At 52.1% G+C, this 18,807-nt stretch overlaps 1 protein-coding gene across 4 annotated transcripts in view; it reads right to left on the bottom strand.

The window, feature by feature from the left end:
- CIITA (class II major histocompatibility complex transactivator) overlaps nucleotides 1-18,438 on the bottom strand; it is a 43,929-nt gene extending 25,491 nt beyond the window's left edge. Inside the window, exon 1 of one of the 4 annotated variants that reach the window (XM_073214751.1) lies at nucleotides 17,882-18,438. In XM_073214751.1, the coding sequence (XP_073070852.1) occupies nucleotides 17,882-18,164 (283 nt within the window). In that variant the 5' untranslated portion in view covers nucleotides 18,165-18,438. Of the gene's footprint in view, nucleotides 1-8,486; nucleotides 10,023-10,100; nucleotides 11,258-17,881 lie in introns of those variants that run through there. The other 3 variants (XM_073214750.1, XM_073214752.1, XM_073214753.1) reach the window with 3 other exon arrangements.
- Between the last annotated feature and the right edge of the window lie 369 nt (nucleotides 18,439-18,807).

The raw sequence follows: 18,807 nt of genomic DNA, 5'->3' as shown, positions 1-18,807 counted from the left end.
CCTAGGGCTTCTGTAACAAAGAACCCCAAATTGAGTAGCTTAAAACAACAGAGCCTTATTCTCTCATACTTTTGGAAGCAGGCCTCAAATCAAGATGTTGGCAGTGCCACTGTCCTTGTGGGTGCTCTAGGGAGGGCCTTTCCTCACCTCTTCCAGCACCTGAGAACTGCAGCGTTCTTTGACTTGCGACCTTGCAGCCAAATCACTGTCATCTTTGCCTCGGTGGTCACTTCACCACCTCTTTGTGTCTCAAATCTTCTGCCTTTCTTTTAAAAGGACACTCGTCACTGGATTTAGGACCCACCTCTATAACACAGGATGATCTTATTTCAAGATGCTTAACTTAATAACATCAGCAAAACCTTTTTTCAAATAAGGTCTCATTTGCAGGCTCCAGACATTTGTATGGACATATCTTTTTGGGGGACATCAGTCAACCCACTATACATGGGATGCAGTAGTTTAGAAGGAAGGAATCAGAGAAGCTCCTTGGAAGTGGTGGAGAAAGTCTAGGCCAGAAGAAAATGAGGTTGAAGTGGGGACGGACAGCAGAAGTTAAGCACATGAGAAAATACACCCAACTCACTACTACTTTCCAGCTGCTGTTTTTCTTTTGTCTTTTCCTTCATCAACTCTCACTGCCTACAAAGGGTCTCAGCTCAGACCCCAGATACCACAGAGAATGAACTTTCCAGTCCAATGCAGGGGCCTGGTGGAGGCTGCCTATTTATAAAGGGCTGGGTGGGGGCCATAGGAGCCCAAACACAGGCTTGCATCAAAGGCCCAGCCAGCCATGACTGGAGGAAGCAGAACTGAAAGATGGGCCACCACCCTTTTCTTGGAATGGGGCCAAGTCTGGGTGGGGGTGGGGGGTGAAGGGCTTCACCTCTTCTGGCATGTTGGTCTGAGCCAGCCCCCCAATCCCCTATTATCTCCAGGGAGGGAAGAGAAGACCTCCCTGCCCAGAGTCTTGCCTGCACCCTGTTCATCAATGGTATTTACTCACAGCCGACTTTGTAGCAATCTGCCTCCTTCCCAGGCAGCGAGATCTGGTAACACAGCCCTGCCCTGACCCTATTCATCCCACAAACAAGTTATGTGACTTTGGCCAAGTTACCCAAACTCTTCATTTTCTCACAGGGACCTTCAAGCTCCACATCCTTGACCCTACAGAGGAGAAGATGAGACCCTGAGAAGAGACGTGCCTTGCACAAGGCTCTACGGCCTGTCATGGCTGAGCCTGCATGATCCCGCAGCACAATGCCCCCAGTCCAGTGCTCATTCCTGCCAGTGAAAATGATTCCATTCAGATGAACACCTGCATCATATCTAGGCCAGGAATGGGGACCGGGTCCTATCACAGACGAGCGATGGAGGAAGGTGCGGCCTGAAGAAGTTCAACCAACCTCATTTACTGACGGACTTGGGGCAGCATCACCAAGTGTGGTCAAACACCAGAGAAAGACGCCAACTCATTTGGGCTTTGGAATCAAACTGCCTGTCTCCGGAACTGCTCCTACCTTCCAACTCAGCGCAACCTGGGCAAGTTCTTTTTTTTTTTAACTGGAGCCTCAGCTTCCTCATCTGTAAAATGGGAATAAATCATTGGTTGCTCGTAAGGATTAAGCATGTTAATTCTCATAAATTCCTTGGAAAGGTGACTGGTGCTTAGTACATATTTAATGAATGGTGGCTTAAAACAGCATTCAGCATGTACTTGATGAGCACACTATGGGGGAATGGCCATTACTATTATTAATTCTCCTCTTACCTCTGAGAAGTTGACAAAGGGACCCTTTCACCCTGGAGAACAGTCTGGCACCACCTAGAATATCTAAGGTTGCATAGATCCTACAGTCTAGCAATTCAGTCCTTGGATATGTACTTCCCCAAGAAATGGTCCCACAACTCCACAAGGACACCATTTGAGGAATAGCACATGTTCACCACTGGGCGAGCTGTGTTCACAGGGAGGTGGAGGCCACCTGGGTGTCCACTGCTGGGGGAGGGACAGTAAAAAGTAGCCACAGCAATCCATGGAAGATGGTGCAGTGATTAGAAACCACAGCCAGGTGTACACAGAGCAATGCAGGTGAGTCTGGAAACATAGCACGGAGTGAAAAATCAGAAACAGAATGAGCTCTGACACCCCAATTGTAAATGTGTGGCAATTCTAGGCATGCACATAAAAAAGCAATGCACACATTCCAGAAATATATACAAACAAGGCTTCACTGCAAATGCATTTCCATGGGTACCCAGAATGATGAAAGAGGAAGAAGAAGCCGATCAGGAGAGATGCCGCATGCAGACCAAAGAGCAGAGTGTGCTGAGGTGTGCAGTGAACCCAGGGTCAAAAGGCTCTTGCAGTCTCAAAGAAATTTTAAAAATAAATAAATAAATAAAAATGACATAAGTTTCACGGTGTGGGGTGTATCTCTGTGGTTCACTCACAGGGCTTGCACAGAGCTTGGCACCTATAGATGCTCAAAACAAAACAAACCTGCACTCTGCCCATCCCGCAGGCTGCCCGGTGATGGGTTGCCTGGGCCCAAGAGCCCACGGCCCGAGGGAGGAGATGCACGGGGGTTTGGATGGACAGGGGAGGCAGGAGTCATCTGCAGAGGAGGGAGCCCCGCCATCTGGCCTGCTGTTTTCCAGCCAGCATGGGTGTCCCAGGAAAATGAGACAGAGGGGACTTTTAGGAACTGCTGGTCTCACTTAGGACTTTCACTTCCTGGAGAAGCTTCAGGAGGTCACAAGAGAAGGAGAAGAAACTGAGGAATGTGGCAATGCTGAGGGTCTTATGAGGCTGGGAAGCAGCTGGACGTCTGGTCATTTCTCCAGGCTGGGAGACTGGAAGACTATGTGCATGCATGCCTTTGTGTGTATGTGCATGTACTGTGGTTGGGGTAGCAGGCTAGACAAGCTTCATGTCAGGAGAGGTCTGGAAATACTGCTGTTGGTTGGCTCTGGTACTTGACTCTGACCGCAGGCTCCTCATCTGTGCTGCAGGGGGATTGGCTTGGAGTATGAGCTCAAAAGTGATGGTTGAGTGAGGCTCATAGGCATAGGTGTTTTGTTCCTGTGTGTGTCTGTGGGCCTGTGTGTCTGTGGGCCTTAATTACCATCACAATGTCTCCAGATGGAGTATACAGCTGCTTGTGACCAAAGTTCCCACTATTCCCTATTGCTTCCACCTGGCCCCATTTCAACAATTACAGCCTCTTAGGCATTTGGATTTGTAGCCATTGGCATGGAGGCCTCTAAGGTCCCTTCTATCTCTGACCTGCTGGAAAGATGATGGCTTGGGAAGGAGAGGTGACTGGGGCAGGGAGAGGCAGGGTTAAGGTCTGTCCTGCCACACAATGGAATTGAGATGCACAGGAGGGTCTCTTCCTATAGAAGGGCTTGGAAAGGACTGGCCCTGAGCACCCAACCCGGCCAGTTCCACAGAAGGAAGGAGCAGGAAGCGTGGGAGTTGCAGCACCCAGGGTGCTGGGTGTATGTCCCCGGCTCTGGTGTCAGCTCAGACTGAAAGGGGATCCAGAGGTACGCTGTCTGGGGAACCAGAGACACAAGGGTGCGACTGGATCCTACAGGACTTGGCCTGCTGTTCCCCTGACCACCCCCAGTGCCAGCACCCTCAAGAATCTTGGCACCAGCCTGTTCCAGGACAAAGGGGCCTCGGAGCGGGAAAGCCGGAAGGGGAAGCATGACTGTCTCCAGGACCTGTCCACAGAGCTTCTCAGCAGTTGGAGGGAGGGTGGAGGAAGCCAACTGGCACAGCCAAGGGGACCACCGAATATACAGCAGACCAGTGGGATGGGTTCAACATGGGTGTCGTGAGACCTGAGACCTGGGTCCTGCTTTGCATCTGACAGGCTGTGTGACCCTGGGGGAACCCCTTTCCCTCTCTGGTCTCCAGTGCCTTCATCTGTTAAATAAGAATGTCACACCGGAGCAGCGGCTTTCAAATGAAATTGGACAAGGAGCCCAAATCTCAGAACAGGTGATGATGGAGCTGTTCAATTAAAGGGATTTGGGGAGCCCACAACCTCTCCTCCCCAAAGGGGCTGCACAGACTCCACTTAAAAGCACAACTCCAGGTGACAGTTTAGCCCTTGGCCTCCAGAGACTCTGATTTGATCATTTTAACTGGCAAAGGGGACATTAGCATGCTGCTCAGATCAGCCTTCAGTCATCCAGCCGATCCACCAGCTGCTGGAGGGGGAAAGGGGCTCACAGCTCACTGCTCACCATCTCTGGGGATAGCCAGCACACACCCCTTCTCCAGGGGGTAACCCACATCCAGAGACTGGCCCCTGGGATGCAAAGGTCTGACCTCCATGTCGCGATTTGGGATAACTCTGAAAGCCACCCCAGCTTCAGTGCTCCACGTGGCACTGGCTGAGACCTCTGTTGCGACTGTATGGCAGCCCAGTCCTCCCGCGGTCCGGTCCTCCTTCTTCCCCACCACTGCCTGGTGTCCCCTCCCCCCGACCGTGACCTCTCCCCAGTAAACCACCCATGTGCAAATCTCCACCTGAGTCTACTTCCCTTGGAACCCCACCTGAGACAATTTGCCTGCTTTTCCCCCAAGTAAATTTCCCAAAGAAATCATGCAGAATCAAAAAACAAAACAAAACAACAAAAAAACCACAGAGGCCACTTCTAAGAGCTCTGGCAAGCCACCTGTGTTCTCTGGATCCCCATTGAGGACATGGCCCCGTTGCAACTTGGAAAACCTTGGAACCCAAATGAGACAGCCTTTGCTGTGAAGGGCATGGTTATTGGGAGTGAAGGGCCTGGTGGTCCCCGGAGGAAAAGAGAGAAGAGCAGCTGTAAGAGCGCAGCCCAGGGGTAGGGTGCCTTCGGCGCATGTCCGGAGAGCAGGCCCCTTTCCGCTGGCCTGGCTCTCCCACCTCCAGCGGCCCTCCTCTGCATTTCCCAACATTCCTAGCTGCAATCAATGACCTGGAAAAAGACTCCAGCAAGTTTTTCCTGGAAGGAAACCCAAGCCAGGTGCAGGTGCGGGGAGGGAAATGAGGATCCCATGGCCGCAGTTAGCAAAGTCAGGCTCCCAGCTCCAGCCCATATGCCCGACTTAACCTAAACCAGCACCTAAGCTAGTGCCAGGCATCCACTGCAGGGGCTGGAAAGTCCAAGATGAATCAGGAGCCAGCCCTGCCTGCCAAGATCTGATGACAGAGCCCAGCAGTTGGCAGGCTTGGCTATGAACCAAATTGCCTGGGAAGAGTGAGAAACACACAGTAACAGTCCCAGAAGCTCATTTTTAAGTGAACATTCCCTGCCCCTACCCCCCCCACACACACACTTTGCATGTGATCATATGCTTTGTAGTGACACTGAGAACGAAGGTAAGTTTGACTTCAGAGGCAGTCTAAGTTCTCACGTGCCGAGAAGCCATGACCCCTCAGTTTGCCTGGTTTTTCTTGAACACCGGGATGTCTACAGTTCTCCTTCTGCTAAGGGAACCTTCCAGACCCTCCATTTATGACCCCATTCCACTTTTCCCTACCTAGAACCCTGGAATCAGATCGGACACTTCCTCAGTTTTTATATTTTCCCTTCCAAGAGTCTCTCAGCAGCCATCCCTTTGAGCTAGTAGCCCTACAGTCGACCTTGTTACAAAAGCTACTGGGTCAGTCTGTTAGTCCAAAGTCTCCCAAACTTCAGGCATTCACTAGCCTCCTTAATAACTGTCTGGTCATATCTGCACACCACCTATTCTATGATTTACCTTAGTATTTTCCTTGAATTAACTTTATGAAGACACACATTTTTTTTTGTATGTTTAAAGAAAACTTTCTAGAATTAAAAGCAGGGATTTAAACGTAAACTCATACGTGAATGTTCATAGCAGCACTATTCATAATAGACAAAAAGGGGGAAATAACTCAAGTGTTCATCAGCAGATGAATGAATGAACAGTGTTGTCTAATCATGCAAAATGATGTTATTCAGCCCTAAAGTGAAATGAAGTTCTGACACATACTACAATGTGGATGAACCTTGAAGTTTATTATGCTCATGTCACTTATGTTAGGTGAAAGAAGCCACACACAAAAGGACAAATACTGTATAATTCCACTTATATGAGGTACCTAGAATAGTCAAATTCATAAAGACAGAAAGTAGAATGGTTTCCAGGAGCTGGGGAGCAAGCGGGTGGTGGTGCAGAGAAAGGTGAGTGAATGTTTAACAGAGACAGTTTCAGTTTGCAATGATGAATGAGTTCTGGAGATGGATGGGGGTGCTGGCTGCACAACATTGTGAATGCTCTTAATGCCACTGAACTGTGTCCTTAAGCACAGAAAGAACTTAGGCAACATTCTATCACTGCCTGACATGGAAAAAAAATAGTATCACTTGCCATTGAAATGAAGCAATGTTATCAAGCAATGTTACAGTAATATCAGCTGCCCTACCACTTTGTTAAAAAGTATTAGTGTGTTTTTAAAGATGCCTACACACAAAAATGGAGAAGGATTGAAAATGAATAAGAAAAGCACCAATTTCTCTCCTATGAGAACCACTGTCCATCATGGCCTCTTTGAGAACTGTCTTTGGACCACCAATTGTGCATATGTCAAAGTGTTTGGAAATCTCCTTTCTGCCTGTGATTTCCTCTCAGATCTTTCTATGCAATCCCTCTATAATCTCTAATACTAACTCCTGGCTCATGTCTATTCCTCGGTGGTTTTTCCAAAGTGCTTCAGGGCTTGTCAGGCAATCATCGGGAAAGTGCTCATGTTTTACCCATCCTCGGAGAGGGGACGTCCAGGGTGACCAACGGTAAGTCTAAAAGCCAAGTGTAGAAGCTTCCCCCTCTCCCAGAGATCATTTCCCTGATTGCCTGGAACTGACCCTGGACCTTGGTATGGGGTCCTTGGGTTAATTTGCTGACTCTACTCTTCGGGGGTACCAGGTGCTGTGGGCTCAAGAATGTGAACGCAGGGCCCTGCCATCAGACATATTTTGCTGGATCAATAATCTCCTTCTGACTACCTGGGACCTGTGTTTGTGGAGGCTCACACCCCCTGGTCCAGGCACTGGGTTTTCCAGAGACCTGGGTGCACATACTGACTGCCAACAGCAGCTCTGTGGCCTTTGCCAAAAACCTTCCTCAGAAGTCCCCAGATGTTTTCTAACAGAGGGTACAGGTGTTGAACCACATCAGTGCCTCTCAATGTATGTATGACCTCCGGACCTCTGACGCAGGAACCACCAGGTATAAATGGTTTAACCTGCGACTGGGAGCCCCAGCCCAGGCTCAGCCAGTGGGGAGAGGGGGGCGGAGCCTGGACTCCTGTACACTAAACAGCCTCCCCAAGTCCATCTAGGCAAGCCTGTCTCTGAGGACTATTCCACTCCACATCCTGGCATTTTGGAGACCAGGTCCTTGCCTACAGCAGCCTGGGGTTTGGAAGGTACTGGATTGCTGGGGTTTCCATCCCTTCCCCTCCGGTCCACCAGGCCCTTGAACAAGAAGCACCAACTTCCTTAGCCTTCTTATTGGCTAAGAGTATTTCTTTTCTTGGGGCGGGGGTGAGGCGGGAGGGGGATGCGCATAGATGGAAGAACTCTTGGCTGCGATTGGAGGTGGCGATGTGGATTCCTGGCTTCTGTCCCCTCCCCGTCACCTTGGGTGGAGACAGGGCTGTGGAACGGTTTTAGGGGTCACAGGCATGGAGGCTCCAATTCTGGCGTTCTGGGACCTCAGAGAACTTTTCCGGGGACCGGGGCCCCCATCCCGGGGCCCCCATCCGCCTTTCCGGGGCCCCTTAGTTTCCCTCTTTAGAGGGTGTGTCTCCGCCTCCTACAGTGAGGTCGAGATGCCAAAAGTCAGACAGCGCGGGAGAGCCCCCGCTCCCCAAGATGGTCAAAGAGAGGTGAGGATTTTTCTGGTCCGCTCGCTAAAGGTTGGGCGCCCAGCAGCCCTCCCTGTGCAGGGGACCCCACTAGGAGGGCTGAGCATCCGGACCCGAGTCAGAGTGGGCATACGCTCCACGTGGGAAGCTGAGACTCAGAGAAGGGCGGCCCTGGTCCAAGGTCCCCTGCGGAGGGAAAGCCTCTCCACGCGCCCCTGCACGCCTCCACGGATTCTAGGGTGCCGAGTCCCCAAGGATTTGGCCCGGCGCCTGTCTCCGCTCGGTGCGTTCCCTCTGCGTCCCAGTCTCTGCAGACGCTCCCTGTCGCTCCCGGTTTTCCCGCCCCGTCCCCTCGCCCTGCGCCCTGCACCCTGCGCGCTGGGCATGGCAGCGCAGCTCCGGGCTCCCCGCTCGCGTTTCTGGCGTGGAGTGGCTCCAGGGATGATCGAAACAAGTGCTTGCCGAGTCCGCCCTCTGCACGTTCCCTCCTCCCTCCTGGCAGTCTTGCTCCCGGGGCAAGTGGCTGCCAGTCTCTAAATCTCCGTTCCCAGCTCAAACTCAGGGGCCGCAGAGGGAACTTGGGTCACCTACCACTGCTTCCCCGGACTGCTGCGCGCCGCCGGTGGCCTCTCCCTCCGCGCCCTGGGTTGCAGTGAGCCGCAGGCGGGCTAGTCGCCTGGTCACCCAACCTCCACCCCGCGGCTGCCCTTTTTCTCTTTCACTTTCTCTCTGTAGGGCGGGGATTGGGCCAAGCTGGGGAGTAAGCAGGCACCCATGCTCTCCCTGCTGCCCCCACCACGTGCTTTCTCAGAAGCGCCTGTGTTGCACCCTTACATTCCTGAGCTCTCCATGGGTCCAGTGTACCGCTTCGGGGAAGCCAGCCTGCCCTTGGGCACGGGATCTGCAAGCCCTGGCTTGCGGGCACCATGTCCCTACCCCTAGGTGGTCTCGATTTCTCTCACGCTCAGCCAGACCGTGAAGTGGCAAACCGCCTCTGCATGGCACATGGACCCAGAAACCTGCTTGCTGAGCCATTGACTCCTGGGAAGACAGACGTCCTCGGAAGAGAAAATTCCTCGGGGACCTTCAGTGGCTGGTAACAGCCCTGGCAACCAGAAGATCCCATCACCACACCCCCTGGTGGCATTTTTCCCACCTTTACTCCTCCAGAGATCCTGGAGCCTTGCCCCTCCCTCTGTGAGACTTTCCCAGGAGTGGACTTCCTCACGTGGAATTGAGGGAGTGGGTCAGTCAAGTGACTTCTGACCTCCCCCCAACGCACACACTGAAAATATACCCACAGATTCTGCTGCGTCCAGTAGGGCTGGCAAAAGGGTCACCAATCTGTGTGTTCAGCAGAAGCCACACATTTCAGCAGCGTATGAGAAAAGGAGTCGCATCCCTCTCAAACACACGACAAGGATGATACCAATCATATTGGGCTTCTTGGCTGACCTCGGATGTACCAGGCACTGTGCTACACCCTCTAATCCTTCACCATTACCCTGTTGTAAGAGTTCCCCTTTTATACCATTTCACTGCCCAGGAAAACTGCCTCAGAGAAGGTTGGTGACGTGTTCAGTGTCGCACTGCGCCCAGCCAACAGAGCAGCTGGGATTCGAACCTGCCTTGCTGACTTCGAAGAAGTGCTGTGTGCTCTCTCACCGGCTGTCCCCTGTACCCCAGTTCTTGCCAAAACACACCCAGGGAGAAACTGGACAGCATCTCTCCAGGTGTTTTCCTAGCTGGCTGGGGCTCAAGAGCTACACCAAGAGGCTGGGTCTGGTTTGGGTTTCCCTGCTTCCCCAGGGATGGGGCGGAGTCTGGCAGCTGTTCCATCCTTTGAGGGTACCCTTCAGTGTTTACCTGGCAGAGAGAGGAGCTTGTGGTTGACGGAACCAGGCTAACAATGCTGAGGGCTAACAGCACACCCCTTGAAAGGTGGCCCTCTAGAACCCTTCAGTGCTGATGAAGCCCTCTCACATGCCAGGCACCTGGGCTGACCCGAATGTCCCTCAAGTGGAAGGAAATGGCCAACCACCTCCCTCCTTCCAACAGGTCGAACAGCACAAGGACCCCTCTCTCCACCCCCAGCCCCCAATTCAGAGCAGTGTCTCTATTTACTTGGAGTGGCGGGACCAGCTGAGATCTCACCCTAAATTAAGAAGTACTCTCAGTGCCAACCTCCTCCACCTGCCTTTTTACCTTGGGGCTCTGGCAGGTAGGACCCCGCAGGGCGTGGAGCCAGGCAACGCATGGTGTGGGAAACGCAGCAAGGCAGCAGCTCCTGGAGTCTGGCAGACCCTCCTGGTGCGCTCAGCCTGCCCAGGGATGCCTTCGGATGCCCAGCTCAGGAGCAGGCAACCTCATCTCTAGCCTGTCTCCCTGCACTAGGCAGGAAACCACCAAGCGCCAAGACAGCATGCAAAGGAAGCAAGCAAGGCACCGGTAGAAAACTCTCCTCCTGTGAGGTAGCCCCACAGATGTCAGATTTCTTACATCTACGTGGGCTCTAATTTGCCTACACTCCCTTACACCCTTCCCATACCTCCCATGTTAATTTCAGTTCCTTGTTGTGGACCAAGTGGGGTAACCACAGAAGGTTGTGAGCTGTCTGCTGGGGGGACCTTCGACACGCTGATGTTCTGAATTGATGGAGATCACAATAGAGCCACGCTGGTACCAGATGCCAGTATCTGCCATCCTCTGCAGGATGGGGCTGGGACTGGAGGCCCCCAGATGCCTCAAGGCGAGCTGAGCGCCTCTGCTGGATTCCAGCTGACTCTCTAGATTCTGCTCCCCTCCAACACCTCACCACGACACCAAATTGCCCTGAATTTCCCTGGAGATCATAGGTGGTTCACCCACGGTTTTATTCCAAGAGCTTGGATTGAAACACAAATTACACACAAAAAGGTATTACCCAAAATGTGGTATGCTTACAGCAAGGTGACTTGTGGTGACATGCAGATATATTGCTGAAGAACATTGACTCACACAGGGACAAAGTATCCTTTCAAATCTCTACTCATGCTCCTAATGGCAACTGGGAGAAAGTCTCCGTGTGGGGCTCAGATTTCCTGACCACCTCTTCTAGTGCATCACCTGCCCATTTCACAGACAGCAGCCCCCAACCTCAAACCTTCGGTAGGCAATGGCATCTAGTTAGACTCGTATGATCTTGTTCTGCTTTCTGGTTTCATAGTTACCTTCTATGTGTGGCCACCTTTTTCATTGATGGCAGACATTAAACTTCCCTTGAAAAATCAAGTTGAATAGAACATGTGAGTGATTTGGGATGGGGGGGGGAACACCTGTCAATAATAGTATATAGTCAGTGTGCAGAAATCATGACGTTGGCACTGAAATGAATAAAGTCTGGGAAACAGTGAGTTCAGTGCCTCGTGCATTTTGCCCAACAGCCCCACGCTGGGAGTCTGAAGAGCTGGAGTCTGGCCCCTGCCATTACTAATAGGTGTGTGACCTTGGACTCCTAGTTGCCTTTGAGTGGGCCTCAGTTTCCGCATGTATGAAATGAAGATAATGATGTCTACCTGTGTGTGTGCATGTATCTGATTATTCTGAAGCACTGGCTCTTTCAGAAGTCCCAGGGTAGGCAGACAAATGAGAAATGCTAATAGTTGATTTGAAACAGAGTCTTGCTTTGCTAGGCTAATGAAACAGATGTGACACATATTAGAAGTCCCAAGAAACCTCATCCTCCAATGGCCTGGTGCCAAGGGAGAGCCCCCCTGGCGGCTCAGCTGTCCTGAGGCCGCCTATGGGAGTCCTTTCCTGTCCTCAGAGGCAGCCGGCTCTGAGGGCCATGGCAGGGCAAGGCTTGGAATGGGAGTCATCCTGCCTGGACGCCATCGCCTCACACCTGGATGGCTGCAGCATCTGCTGCCTGGTCTCTCCATGACCTCCCTGACCCGCTCCAGACCCATGCTCCACAACACCCTAGTCTGACCACACCTGTGGTAACACAGAAGGTCTCTGAGCCAGGAGGTGACATGAGCCAGCCTGTTGGCAGAGGCTATAGATGGGCACAAGGAGGGCCTCCGGGATAGAAATCAGAGGGAAGCTGCTGTGGCGTCCAGCCAGGAGCTGCTGGGGGGTCTGAATTCCAACAGAGGCAGTGGAAATAGAGAGATGGGGAGATGGGCCAGGGTGGTGCCAGGGTAGAATGACCAGAGCCTTGGCTGAGTGGATGGGGCCAGGGGCAGGGCGGAGGCGTTGAGCCAACCCCAGGACTTCTCTCCGTTGAAGCCTCCCGCACTCCTGCTGGTGCTCCTTTTCAAAGCTCTCCCAGAGTGGCGACCATTCTCCTGGGCCCGGAGTTGCTCTGGATAAAGTCAGTCCCCTCCTGACCGAGGGGTCCTCTCAGTGCCGTGGCAGCCAGCCTCGCTGGGCTTCCGAATTTCTTGTCTCTGATTAGGATCTAACATGGTAAAGACCACTAGCCACCAGCAGATTAGAAGCATAGTTAACGCTGCCAGTCTGGCTGGGGTTCCCTGCGCAGTCCCCAGGGGAGGAGGTCAGGGGGGGGGACTTGATTTCTGAGTAAGATCAGCATTCCTGAGAACTGGCCCTCGCTTGCTGAAGTCCCACACAGCACACCTTACTGCACCCTGCCTGTGCACGTCAGCTCCTGCAGCACCCTGTCCCAGGACCGAGCTCCCAGCCTCTCCCCCATCGGACCATATTTTATAGGAATTCTTCTGCTCCCTCCTTCATCAGCGTCCCAGCTAACAACAATCTTCTGTTTTATTCAGTTGTAGAAAGCTTATTGCCATGTATATGGCAAAATCTCATGAGCTTCCTAACAAGGATGGTCCCTGTTGTCTCCTATTAGGTCATAAAGTCTGTAATGTCTGGGACTTGGTGTTTTACTTGCTTGTTTAAAAAAAGACTCACCACTTCACAATTGTTTGAATGAATGGATGGAGTTTGCATTTGAACAATCAAGTCAGGCTCAGGTTCCCCACAGACCAAGAGTACCCCCTTCTGAAGCTCTAAGTGCCTTTTCTTACGCTTTTTGTGAGCACCATCATCCCTAGCAGGTGCTAAATAAACAAGGAAGGAGGGGGTTAAGGAAGGAGGTGAACAGAATAAGATGGTATGTATCCAAATTAGGCAGGTAGGAGGGTGTCTGAGAATGTAGGTCTGATGGTGGGTAAATATCCAAGTGGGTAAGTTGGTAGGAAGGCAGGTAAATAAGTTATTCCATAAGTCTGTAGGTGATTAGATGAATAGAAAGACTGATAAATTGGTAAGTAGATATAAGCTGATGAGTTGCCAAGTAAGTATTGGTATGTGGTTCTGTAGACCAGGTAAGTTTGAGGGCAGGGTGGGCAGGCAGGTGGCTGCAGAGGCCAACAGACAGTGACACAGGTGAGCTGCTCAAGGTGACAACAGCAGAGAACAGAAACTGTCCCTGGTTGGGTTAGGCGCCGAGCCTGGGGCCATGCCAAGTAGGGAACCGGCCACCGGCCAGCCCGGGAAAACCCACGGGGAAGTGCCAGCTTCTGGGTACAGGTGCTTCTCCTTCTGCGGCTCCTGTGCATGAAGGTGAAGTGGGTCCGTCTGGCTGGGCAGCTGCCCAAGATAAAGGGCCAACAGCTGTGCCTGCCAGCACGTTGCCCTCCAGCAGCCCCTGGATTGGAGCAGAATCAGGTTTTGGGAAAGGAAGGGGAGAGAGGGAGGGCTTGCCCCATCTCCTCTCCAAGCTCCCATTTCTGATGTCTGTCATCCTAAAGTCCAAATGCAGAAGGAAGAGCTTGGCGGCTTAGGAGGGACCGGCTGACGTGGGGGGTGGGCAGCCGGGTCTCTCCCTCCCCTTCCTTCCCCTCCCGGCTAGGGTGGTCCCTCTGTTTCCTGTAAGTCAGTCAACATCCTAGAGGGAAACTCTGTTCCCTGGTTGCTAGGACATAGTCCTCACGGGCAAGAGTAGCACATCATGAGAGCACAGAGCAACAGCACAGCCAAGGAAAGCCAAGGAAAACAGGAAAACAGAGAAACCCAGCCGGGAGGCCCACAGCTCTGAGAAAGCATGCTCCAAAGGCACCCTCAGCCCCATACTCCCCCACAAACCCAAGGCCGGGGGTGCTGACCTTGCCCATAGTCATCCCTCTGTGCTCCTCCGGCCTGAGGTCACCCCAAACACCGCTCTCAGGCAGATACACCAGAGCCAGCTTTCCTCCGGCTGGGCATGCATGGGGTGATGTCCCGCATCCTCAGAACACCGCTCTGGGTACTATTATCACCTCCATTTTATAGATGGGGAAACTGAGGCCTGGAGAGGTTCCCAGGAAGTGCTCACAGTCATACCCTTTAGCATCGGGCAGCCGTGACTGGGACTCAGGTCTGTGAGGCCATAGCCCACATGCTTAACCAATGTGCCAACCCAAGGGTTGGGGCCACACTGACTTATTTCTTGGATGTACACAGCACCCAACACTCAGCACTGTGTTTCACAGGGAGTGGGTATCTAGATATGATGGGGGGTCCCTGTAGACTGCAGACATGATTGTTTTCTCAGCACCTTGAAACTCCTGGCTTATTCTCCCCGTCCAATTCTTCTTGCTGTTAACTCTCTAAAGTTATTTCTTTATTGCCAAGCACCACCTTGAAGAGTTTCCCAGCTACACTCTCCTCGTTTAACCCTTAGTATAGCCTTGGGAGGCTTATATCATCACTTCCATTTTAGAGATGAAGAAACTGAGGGTCATTGTGGTTCCAGCCTCATGGCCAAAGTCACAAAATTAGTTTAAGTGCAGTGTTTGGCCTTAGACCTGTAGTTATCCAGCTTCTAGCCTGGTTCTCTTTCCATCACTGCCACCCCAATTCTCTCTTCTCTGGCCTCTGATGGTCCTTTCAAGCCTTGTCACCCTGTCAAGCAAAGAACGCCCAAGTGTCGGCTCTTATTCCTCAGTGAGGCTGCTGAGTTCTGGCCAGACAGCAACCTCGACTCTCAGGCCTCCTCCATGCTTGCAAGGGGCTGGAGGTACCTGTGCTGCTTTGTGAAGCACAGAGGCAAACATCCCCAGAAATGGGCTTTCTGCACCATTGCAACCGAAGCTCAGCGATATCAGAGGGTGCCTTCTGAATCATCAGGTCAGTTTCGGTTTGAAGTAGGCCAACTTGTTTTTGGTACATTTACAGTATCCTTTTGGGTTGTTTAGAAGAGGCAGCCAAGCAGAAAGTGCAGTAACAGATCTGGACTCTGAAATCCGACAGCCCCCCTCCCAGGGCACGGCCTGAGGCAAATCACTTAGTCTCCCTGGGCCTCAGTTTACTCATCAATAAAGTGAGAATAATGGTAGCACATGAACCATCCACCAACCACCCATTGCCCCTCCACCTGCCCGCTCACCCATCCATCCATCCCTCCATCCATCAACATTCAACAAATACATATCTCACACCAACCCTGTGCCAGGCACCAGGCTAGGCATTTGGGATGCATCTGTGGTAAAAATATAGACCCCTGCCCATGTGCAGCTTATTTTCCAGTAGGAGAGTCAGATAGGAAACAATAAACATAATGCAAAAGTAAAATTTATACAAGGTGAACTTGTCGATCTCAGGAGGAGGCTGAAGGGGGAGGCGGAGTTGCAATTCTAAGTGGGGTGGCCAGGGTGGGCCTCGAAGAGGTGACATCTGAGCAAAGGGCTGAAGGCTGTAAGGAGGTCGGCCAAAGGGGTATCTGGAGAGGAGTGTTCCAGATGGAGGGAACTCCACATCCACAGGTCCTGAGGGAAAGCCTGCCAGGCCTGTCGCAGGAGCAGTGAGGTGCCAGCCCGGCTGCAGTGGATGGCAAGGCAGAGGTGGGCTGACAGCAGAGCAGTGACAAAAGCCTGAATGTAAGGGGCCTGGCAGGCCATTGTCTGGAAGGACACAGGGAGCCAGTGCAGGGTTTAGAGCAGCGGAGGAGGATGATCTTTCCAGGGTTGGAGAGAGAATTACAGATTCTTCACATGACCATTTCCTTTTCTGAACCCCTGTTGATGCAGAGCTCAGTGCACGACATTTACAAAGTGCTGTATTCTCTCTCCTGCTCTCCTGCTCCGGGTCCGAGAGCTGCTCCCTCCCCTCGGCACCATAGCAGCCCACCTGCCTTGGCTCAGCTTCGTTTCCCTTTGGGGGAAAGACCCCCTGTTAGCCAACCTCCTCTCAGCCTTCAGCTCTTTGCTCAGATGGCACTTCTCCTCGAGGCCTGGCCTGCTCCTGGCTCCAGCCGCCCCAGCGGGGAGCTGGCCTGGAGGGCAGTTAGAAGGATCGGTTGGGGGGGTGGGGCTGGAAGAAATTCGACTTTCTGTCTCCAAGCCCCCTGAGGACCATGCTACCCTGAGCCAGTTCCCTTTCTAGAGTCACGTGGGATCAGAAATAAAAATATTACATCCCCGGGGAGGAAACGGAGTTAAATAACAGGAACCAGAGAGAGTTGGGGGGGCAGAGGTGTCGGGCAGCCTTGGCGCAGGGGAGCATGGAGCGAAAAAGGCAGTGACTCCCTTCTGCCACCCCCATCAGTACCACCCAGCTGCTTGCACTCCCTTTAAGATGCCAGGGAGGGTCATACAAGTGGGACAGATGTCCTGTAAAAGACGTGTCCAGAGATCAATAGACACCATTTGGGTGAGAATTTAATGGGAGGAGAAACAGCCCCATATAAACTTGAGTCTTGGCAGAGGAGTTGGAGAACTATCTACACCACCCTGGGGGCTAAGACAAGACCATTGAAAGGCTTTTCATCCCAAGGCCAGGAATGGATAAAAGTTTGTCCTCTGCTGCCTTCAAACCCAGCCTCCACCACTTCCCCCCAAGGGACCCAGGCTGTGCCACCTCCAGGCAGTCTGTTTGGTTCTTTATGTGTAAAATAAGGATGGAGGTCACCCAAGGGCTCGGGGTGGGTGTGTGAACTAGCCGAGAGGGTGCTGGAACAGGTTCAGGAAATACTCAGTACATGCAAATCATTAGTATCTCAAGTTTCAAGTTACTCAGAAACCATAAAGGGTCCAAGAACGACTAGAAGGTAGGATGCCAAGTCATAAACTTGGAAAAGCACAGATTGGCATAGAGAAGGGCACAGAGCAAAGGTGTCTTTGGGAAGAAGTTGTTTGCAACAAAATAAGACCCTCTTTGCAACCAGGAGGGAAGACCTACCACATTTGAAGAGCCGAGGTGTGTACAGCAGCGGGGTAGGACAGGCTTGTTTTTCCCACTTAAGATGCATCAAGTGTCACTGATACTTTTTTTTTTAAGTAATATATTTTCTTCCTCTCTTCCTCTGATGCAGTTCCTAGCCTCTGTCTCTGTCTCTCTTTTCTCCCACCGTCTTCCTCTTTCTCACTCTCTCCCTCCTTCTCTCCATCTCTGTCTGGCTCTTTCTATTCTGTCTCTCCCTGTCTGACTTTTGGTTCCTGTCTCACTCCGTGGCATGGATGCACACCCATGCCCATACACACATGCACACACAAACACACGCACAAGCCTATAGATGCACACACACACGGCATACTCTGCTGGCCAGCTCTTCGGCCCCTCTTCTCGAGGCCCCCCCTATTTCTCCATTTTGAGACCACTCTGATTGTGCCTGCATCCGCTTTCCCCACTAGACTGTGAGTCCCTTGCAGGAAGGAGTGGATCTGTCCATCTGTGCCCCCCTGCTCCCAGTGCCCAGAACACTGCCTGACATGTCAAGGCAGCTCAGAGAATGAATCAAGAGGCATTTGGCTGCATGCCTTCTTCTTTTCAGCAGAGTGGGAAGCACACTGTGTGCTGCCAGCTCACTCAGCATCAAGGACAGGGTTCTCCAGGCATCTGCCACGCCTGGCAGCTCCCCGAGAGGCCCTCATTCCCATCCAGGTCTGCCTTCCCATCCTGGGGTGGGAATGGTCTCACTGACTTCCCTTTCAGAGAGGGGACAATCCTTGAACTGCCTGAAGCCAGTCGTTGCTACTGGAGCAAAGGGGAAGCCAACTTACCCCCATGGTCCTTGTAACTGGGGTCTCGTGCAGCCACTGGGGCCTGCAGCCCACTCCAGGCCCACCTCAAGAGGGCCAAGTCCAGGTCTCCTTTCTCCAGCAGGGTCAAGGAGATCTTCCTGGCCAGAGCCTCACCATCAGGTTCACGGAGCAGGGCGCAGTGGTACTCTCGGGAGAGAAGATCCTGCTCTAGTAGGCTGTCTAGGACGGCCTGCACCTGGCTGGACTGATGGCTGGAGAGCAGCGTCCGGACCTGAGTCAGGATGGTCTGGAAGTGGTTCATGGCAGAGCTCGGAGGCAGGGCAGCTGCCTGGGCCAGAGCCTGGGATCTCTGCTCACCCGGTCTGTAGCATCCAAAACATGAAGTGAAAAACTGGGCGAAGGAACCTTCCAGCTTAGGAAGATTTCCTCATTTGCATTGTAGGCTGGAGTGCCTGGTGACTGGTTGGAAATGGGGGTTCTAAGGTTGAAGCAGACACCGCAGACACTCACTGGTACCAACTGTGTGCATGTGCCAGAGAAGTTCATAGCCTGTGGATTCCATTTGATGCAACCCGGTATTTATTAGAAGGAAGGGAACTTGCTTTTTTGAGGACCTATAAAGTGATAGACCTTTTCAGAAGTTTTATCATAACAAGAAGGCAGTTGGGGCATTGAGATGAAGCAATTGAATTTGGAGCTAATCTGCTTGGGTTCAAATCCCATATTTACTTATTTCTAATTATGTGAACTTGGGCAAATGATTTAGCCTCTTCTAGCCTCCATTTCTCCATCTGAAAAGGTAGAGTGGAAATTATACTACCTCATAGAATTTTTGGAAAGATTAAATGAGACAATGTATATTGAGCACCTAACATGTTATCTACAATGTGTCAACAGTTCAATAAATACAAGCTATTATTGCTGCTGTGATTATTATTATATTG

The sequence above is a fragment of the Manis javanica genome, chromosome 10, assembly GCF_040802235.1.
Source record: "Manis javanica isolate MJ-LG chromosome 10, MJ_LKY, whole genome shotgun sequence".
In the NCBI taxonomy this organism is placed as follows: domain Eukaryota; kingdom Metazoa; phylum Chordata; class Mammalia; order Pholidota; family Manidae; genus Manis; species Manis javanica.
The sequence above is the reverse complement of the archived record's forward strand: the minus strand, read 5'-3'. Positions and strand labels throughout refer to the sequence as shown.